The 7,910-nt window shown below is 44.5% G+C and overlaps 1 protein-coding gene across 2 annotated transcripts; it reads right to left on the bottom strand.

Moving 5' to 3' along the window:
- Positions 1-3,633: 3,633 nt before the first annotated feature.
- On the bottom strand, positions 3,634-7,674 carry LOC114738990 (systemin receptor SR160-like). 2 transcript variants are annotated; one of them, XM_028927055.1, is made up of 2 exons: positions 6,999-7,063; positions 3,634-6,876 (listed from the first exon to the last, which is right to left on the bottom strand). In XM_028927055.1, the coding sequence occupies exon 2, from the start codon at positions 6,862-6,864 to the stop codon at positions 3,889-3,891; it is 2,976 nt and encodes a 991-aa protein (XP_028782888.1). In that variant the 5' UTR covers positions 6,865-6,876; positions 6,999-7,063; the 3' UTR covers positions 3,634-3,888. The 2 variants fall into 2 exon arrangements, with proteins under 2 accessions (XP_028782888.1, XP_028782887.1); XM_028927054.1 differs by having other exon boundaries at positions 3,634-7,674.
- Positions 7,675-7,910: the final 236 nt, after the last annotated feature.

Below are 7,910 nucleotides of genomic sequence, written 5' to 3'. Positions count from 1 at the left end.
AGCACGTGCTCCCTCGTGACCTCCACCTTCACTCGTCTCTGCAGTTCAAGGTTATGGCTCAGTAAACCAAGCTAAAAAGTAAAAGCCCTGATTTGTTGCTTAATTAAGTTGGCAAATTATATATAAAATGAAGCAGTTTGAGGGGTGAGGGTGTGAAAGTGCTTATTAGGGTGTCATCAGAAACGGGGGACGACAGGGAGTGTGAGGGGCGGGGAATGGGAAAACGTGAAGGATGATGACTGAGTTGAATGGAAGAGGTGCACGCGCAGATCGAAGGACGGATGAGGAAGCCCTCAACGCTTATGGTGGGAACCGTTGTTTGAATCACAATCACCCTTACTTTACCTACCATTTACGCATTATCTTTCTTCATCATCCATCCAAACCCAACCCCATTACATCACTAACGTTAACTTGAATCTTCCCCCCCACAACCATTATAGCAGCGCGCATTTAGCACCCACGCCTCACCTTCTGCTGCCCACATGTCCCACGTGCGCACTCCTCCCCCTACCCTCCTCCCCCCGCCTTCTATTGCTTTCATTCTTGTTTTCCTCCCCTCCTACAATTATCACATTCTTTTTCATACAGCTTCTTCGCGACTCTACTAAGTGATGGGTGAACAAATTCTCTGCTGGGGTGCTGTCCACGTTCTCTATTGACCCTCACAGCGACGGATAGCATCAGAAGTAAAGACTGAGGAGAGAGACTGTGTCTGATTAATCAGCGTGAATGACCAATCACGGGCCGTACATGTGTTGCGTACTTATTATTAATTAATAATAATTATTGTATGGTTATTATAAATAAAGCGTGGAGGGGAGTACGGGAGGCTATTATTCCCCTGCCCCTGCCCCTGCCCTGCCCCTGACTCGTGAACATGGCCCCCTCCCCTCTCCTCACTCCTGCTTCTGCGTCCAACATGTCTTGTCCGCACGCTAACTCGGGACCCCTTCTCTCTGAAACATATACCAATTTATGACGCCTCCTTGAATGATTGAGATATTAAAGAAACCAGGTGCAGCCGAACCTGAATAATGTATCTGAATTCTGATGTGATCAATTGGGTGGCTCATTCATATGATGATGCTTCTGTTGACTTCATCCCTGCTGCCACACGGTGTTGTAGTGGCCCAGACCTCGTTCCGTTACGGGGCGAGAGTAGCAGCGTTTAAAGGTGTTTTCAACCAAAAAAAAAAATGGAGGTGGCAGAGTCAATAAGGCCGGACCCGAAAGCGACGGTGTCGTACCGCAAAGACGACGACGGGGGATAAGATTTCAGACACAGTCAGGTGGCCCGGTGGCCCACGTGTCACGCCTCCGCATGTGGCTGGGAATGTGCGAACCACGCGAATCTCAAACCCCCCCTCCTTCTCATTTCCTCCCCCTCCCCTCCTCATCAGTCACTTCTAGGCTCGACCGCCATTCATATGGTCCTTCCCCTCCCTCTCCCACTTTTCTTTTCATCTGCTTATCAGCCCCTTAAACAGCCTAAACTTCACGTGCAAATCCACTTTCTATTCAAGTTGCTCCCGTTTAGTTATTTGAGACGACAAGTCGGATCTTTTCTTTTTTGATTGCATATAGGCCTTCGTATACAAGTGGCGTGAAGATTCTGAATTGCAATTAATGAAAAGTGGTGTGCTGTGCTGAACTAACAGTGTGAGGAACTTTGAGTAGAGCATATGCACAACCCCAGTCGATAAAGATTCTCTATAAATTAGATTCACAGCGTCAGGAAAAATAAAGAAAAAAGGTCAAGTGAGGCTTCAGTTTGATTTTCCTAAAACCTGATTGATTTCTATTGCCTCGCGTAATTGTGGGGGAAGAGTATTAATTGAAGCAGAAGTCTTGTATTGCTATTCTATAACTATAACGCCTCCCTCTCCGCGCGCGTGTGTGTGTGGGATTATATTATGGGGTAGATTCAAAGACAAACATGGATGATAATAATAAGGGATATTAATCTAGGTCCTTATAGTGAGGCTTATAAAAATTTTCCTTTATCAAATCTTTTTATTGTGTGTTTTTATTTCCTTTTTTTATTTTTCTTTATCAGTCCTCATTATTTTTATTAGGTGGCTTTGTAGGAAAAATATTTATTAATTCTTTAAAATTAATTTCTAATGTATAATTATATAATTATAACTATAACGCCTCCCTCTCCGTGTGTGTGTGTGTGGGATTATATTATGGGGTAGATTCAAAGACAAACATGGATGATAATAATAATAATACTGAGCATGTTGCGTGGGTGGGGTAATTAAATCCCATTACGTACTACTGTATGTACTTTCAAAAAATACATCAGCGGTGGAATATACATCTAATCTAATGACAGATCAGAGGACACGGAGGCGTTCCCAGCTGGTGCAGAGCTGTAACCCGGACAATAGAACAAGAAAAGACAGGACATCCATAAAATAATGAGAGATACAGATAAAACTAGCTGGGAGAAGAGAGATAACACCACAATATTAATGACACTAATACGTTACTCTGAAATAGTGAAAACTGCAGGACAGGTGTGGATCGCCAATTAATAGCTGTGAGGAGGGAACCTTGAGCTTCAAAATATTCGAACGCAGCAGTTTACCAACTTCTCCACGATATACTTTAAAAAGTACTCATTTCCTTCGTTTTAAAAAACAAGTAAATATGGAAGTGACTTGCTTTTTGTTAAAGGAAATGTCAAACAAGAGTTGTTGTCCCTGAAGCGCACATGGTGATTGTAATTATGCCAGAACAATGAGAATCGAGCAATATATAATACAACGTTTGTCACCGTGTGAGGCAAACGATTCGTCATTGTTAATTTATAGATACGGGCTAATCGATAAGAGTCAAAATTAGGTGGCCACCACATCGCACATTTTCCCAGTCACAGAAACGAATAATATAATTCACCAGGTCCCATGGTCCAGATGACCAGATCACATGCTAAAGTACACATGGTCAAGAAACGGACAAGATGCACTCATTTCCTACCCTTTCTCCGAATCAAAAAGACGAGTTGAAGATTCTTGATAGTTGATAGTTAAGAAAACACTACAATATTTATTTGTTTGCGTGGTACAGGGTATTGACCGTCCCAAATGCTTCTGAAAGATCACACTTGTCGCGGAAATCAGCGAGTATTATATAAAGCGCTTGGCATCTTTCTCGTCCTAGTCTCTCTCAACTGGCAGAGTCATGTGTAGATCCGCATGGTATATTTGAATTGGCAAAGAGGCAAAGAAAAAGGGTAAAACAAGCAGAGCGTCAGGGTGCAAACGGGTCAAGGAGACAGCAGGATCCATCAAAGGAAAGGACATGCCGCGAGAGAAGCGGTGTGCTCCCTACAGGCGAAGAGCTCTAATCAAAACCATGAACTCAGAACAACATGAAAGAGTCGAGGGAACGGGTTTCTTAATCAAGACACCTACGTTTTGGTCGTTCAAGGACATTTCTTGACATATTATATACCAAATTGGAGGAAATGTAGTTGGAAAAACGGGGGGCAAGCAAATCGAACGGCTCGAACAAAGGTCCAAAAGATAGTTCACTTACCGTCACTGGAGTCGTAAGATGCAGGGGCCCTTCTCCGGGATTATTTGAGCCGTGAATACATTCAAAATCTAGGCAACAAAGACGGCAAGGAAACAACGGGAGCTGTTCGTGTTTATATAAAATAAGAATTTATCTCAGTTTGAGCCACTGATTATGTATAAAACAACAATATTACTTACATCAAATGATACAAACACAGGCAATTCCCACTTTTACTCATTTCCTCTTTTCCGAAATAATGGGAACTGATCAAGAAGGAAAAAAATTTTGGGGGGGGGGGGGGGTAGCTGATGTCATCAGCTACTGCTTCTTTCGTCCTTCTCCCCAAAGAATTCTTGCCTACTGCTTGCTGCTTAATTCAGGGATCTCTTTTATGCTCATATCTACCATTTCCATGGCGCCAAATCCACCATCCTCGCTCGTGATGGTAGACTGGGAATCCATCCCAGATCCTGCTTGGATTTCCTTGAACATCGCCATCACTTGAATCATTGTTGGGCGCCGCAGAGGTCGATCATCAAGACAAGCACAGGCAACTCTTAAGTGTTGTAAAAGTTCAATCTCAAGACTCGGATCCTCTTTCATGAGCTCTGGGTCAAAAACATCACTTATTTTTAATTTAGCATGCTGTTTAACCCATCCCACAAGATTGTTATCACCAAAGTCTGATGAATCCGTGGGTCGTTTCCCTGTCAGCAGCTCCAATAAAACTACACCGTAACTATAAACATCACCTTTAGTAGAGCACCTAAAGCTCTGGTAGTATTCAGGAGGAACATAACCCGGGGTGCCTGCTAGTGTGCTGACACTTAAATGGGTGTCCATAGCACTCATGAGCCTAGCCATTCCAAAATCGGAGACTCTGGCTTCCAGATTCCCATCAAGCAACACATTGCTTGATTTCATGTCTCTGTGAATTATATGAGGATTGCAATTGTGGTGAAGAAAAGCCAATCCCCTGGCAGCTCCAATTGCAATCTTCCTCCTGGCTGCCCAGTTCAGCTTTATCCCGGCTTTCTTCTGATCATGCAAAACATCCTCTAGGCTTCCATATTTCATGTACTCATAAACCAAGAGTCTTTCTTCTCCAACTTTGCAGTATCCGAGAAGGGGAACAAGGTTCCGATGCTTAATTTTCCCGATGGTTTCCATTTCAGCGGTGAATTCCCTGTCCCCTTGTCCGCTGATATGAATCAGTTTCTTAATCGCCACAACACTTCCATCTTTCAACTGAGCCTTATATACATCTCCAAAACCACCTTTACCAATAAGACTGTCATTGTGGAAACCATTTGTGGCTTCAAGGAGGTCGGCAAAAGTAAGCTTCCGAAGGGGCTTCTCGAAAGTTGCAAGATTTATGCTAAGGGCTTCACGGGCACTCACCTTCCAACCAGCATTAGCTGTACCTGAGTGAGACCTGCTGTCGATGTAGACGTCCAGGGCAGCCTCCTTCTTCTTCCTTCTCTTTCTTGCCTCGAAGGCGATTATAATTAGACCAAGGATGCAAAAGAGTGCGAACAGCAATCCAATGGACACACTCCTCACCAGAGATGCCCGTCTCTGGTTAGACCTCTGATGCCGGGCATCTGCACTTGATCTCGAGTCTGATCCACATAAAGCAAGAGGGACACCACAGAGACCAGAATTATTTGCAAATTTGGCAGCTGGAAAGGTATCAAATTGACCAGATTCAGGAATCAATCCTGAGAGATTGTTGTTTGACATATCAATTTCCGTGAGCATGGAAATGCCTGTCAGCGATTGAGGAATCTGTCCTTCAAGCCGATTGTTGGAGAGGTCAAGAATGTTGAGATTTTTCATGTCTCCGAATTCCGGTGGGATGTTCCCGGATAAATTGTTGTATCCCAAGTTCAGAATAAACAAAGTGTTCATACTCCCCATCTCCTTGGGTAGAGTACCCGACAACATATTATGCGAAATGTCCAAAAAAATCATAGAACCACTACTAAATTTGGGACGGGCCTTACCATTATAAACTCGAGTGAAGCTAGTGAAATTGCAAGGGCTCCTGGTTGAAATTCTGCCCATCTGCTCCAGACTAATGCCAGCAAACTCTAGCAAATTTCCTGCTCCATGGCACTGCTTACTACCGTCGGTCTTGATGTACACATATGTCTTTCGACTGATGAAATTAACTTCAATTTTGCCCGACTGCTTAAACAACTCAGGAGGAATTGATCCACTCAGATAATTTGTATTCAGATCCAACCATATCAATCTTTGACAATCCCCAAGCTCCGGCGGAATCCTCCCAGAGAAGGAGTTATTACTCAATTTCAAGATCGCAAGATTCGAAAGCTGACCAATCCATGCCGGAATCTCCCCACTCAACCTGTTATTAGACAAGGACAACCAATTCATGCTGGTGCAGTTGCTTAAGCCAGAAGGAATGGTCCCAGATAGCTCATTGAAGTCCAGAATCAAATTCTCTAGAGTCTTAATGTGCTTAAGCTCTTGGGGTATTTCTCCATGGAGCCGGTTCAGCCAAAGAATCAAATCTTTGAGTTTTGAAAGGGACCCAAAGCTGGAAGGGATAGTCCCCGTCAAGTAGTTGAAACTCAAATCCAAAGCCACAAGCTGGGAACAGTTGCTGAGTGCGGGTGGAATAGAACCTGTCAACAAATTATTCTGCAGGTATAATTCTTTCAAATTATTCCTCGGATCGTCACAGAGCCCTCCAGGAACTGAACCACTGAGGTTATTGGAGCTCAGATCCAACGACTCCAACGTCGAGAACTGAGACAGAGTATGAGGCAGGGTACCGGTGAAGTCATTGAAGGAAAGAACCAGCCTCTTCAAGCCACTCAATTCTGCGAAAAAATCAATCGGAAGTTCACCGGTGAACTTGTTGTTGGATATATCAAAGGTTTCTAATGAAGAGCAAGCCCTGAAATCGGTTGGAAGAACACCGGAAAGGTTGTTTAAGGAAAGATCGAGTACTACCAGGGTGGGGCACAAGTCAGAAAGGCCAGCAGGAATCTGTCCCCGAAAATGGTTGTCGGCGAGATGTAAGTACTGCAGAGAACCAGATGGAAGCGAAGGAACAGGACCGGAGAACTGGTTGCTTGAGATGTTCAAGAAGGTGAGCTGCTTGCAACTGGACAGGGCGCGACCAATGTCACCGTAAAACTTGTTTGCAGAGATGTCGAGGTACTCTAAAGCCAGACACTCACCCAAAGAAGGAACAGCGAGGGAGAAATTGTTAGAGGAAAGGTCCAGATGCTGCAAAGCTTTGCAAGTCGAAAAGTTTGTTTCCCCAGTGATTTTGTTGCCCTTTAGAGACAAGAGCTTCATGTCGTCGCAGCCCTGTGATAAGATCCATGGGAGAAAGTTGGGACCCGATATCTTATTGTTGTAAGAGAGATCGAGAACCTGGAGACTGAGCCTCAACCCGGTTGAGTCTCTGCCAGAAAATTCTAGGAGGTTACCTGAAAGGTTGACAGCTTTCAGGGCCGAACAAGAGGACAGGTAGTTCAAGGACGAAACCGGGCCAGACAAACTGTTCTGAGATAGATCTAAGGAGCTCAGTGAGTTGCCACACCTGGAGCCGGCCGAGAAAGAAATGGCGCCGGAAAGATTGGTGGCTTGCAGATTAAGGACTTGCAGGTGGTCGAGGGAGAGTAGATAGGTAGAGACAAGGCTGAAATTAGTGTTCAAGGGGACCCGGCTGAGGTCTACGGAAGAAACGAGGGTATCCCGGCAGGAAACATGAATGAAGGAACAGGGACTGTGATTAGGGAGCCAGCTGGGGAGAAGGGAGGGGTCAGGAAGGGAATTCTTGAAGGCGAGAAGCTGGCGGGTTTCGTCTATGAAAGCTGAAGAAGCAGAGGATGAGGGAGGAGGTTGGAGGGAGAGAAGAGCTAGGGAGAACAAGAGGAAGAAAGAGCGATGAGGGTTGGCGGGAGAGAAGGGTTTCATCTTGTGAAGCATAGAGAGATAGACAGAGAGAGAGTGGGTAGCTTTTTTTCCTTAGGGCATGAGGTCTGCCATTAGAGGGAGAGAGCAGAAGCTCTGGTAAACACTGTAGAGGGAGAAAGTGATTTGAGTGATGAAGATTAGAGAAAGAGAAAGTGAGGAAGAGGAATAGAGGATGATGGGGGGCCAGGGGAGTCAAAAGTCCGAGTAAACAATGTAACCAGGGTACTTATCAGAGGCGAAGCCAGCAGACACACCCGTTGCTCCCAGTCACATGCTTGTTAATTTTTCTTGCCGATTTTTAGTTAATTTAAACATTAATGTTCTCCTTTTGGCTCTCAAATCCATCTCCTTCCCTCAAAATTATTACCCGCCAGTATTTAATTTTAATTTAATGTTTGAGCAATCAGTCTCTCTCTCTCTAA

Source organism: Neltuma alba, unplaced genomic scaffold (genome assembly GCF_004799145.2).
Source record: "Neltuma alba isolate B1F8T4 unplaced genomic scaffold, ASM479914v2 tig00013736_pilon, whole genome shotgun sequence".
Lineage (NCBI taxonomy): Eukaryota > Viridiplantae > Streptophyta > Magnoliopsida > Fabales > Fabaceae > Neltuma > Neltuma alba.
The sequence above is the reverse complement of the archived record's forward strand: the minus strand, read 5'-3'. Positions and strand labels throughout refer to the sequence as shown.

What these genes read in the sequence shown, in the direction of transcription:
- LOC114738990 (XM_028927054.1), bottom strand. Translation starts at nt 7,500, where the DNA reads ATGCTTCACAAGATGAAACCCTTCTCTCCCGCCAACCCTCATCGCTCT.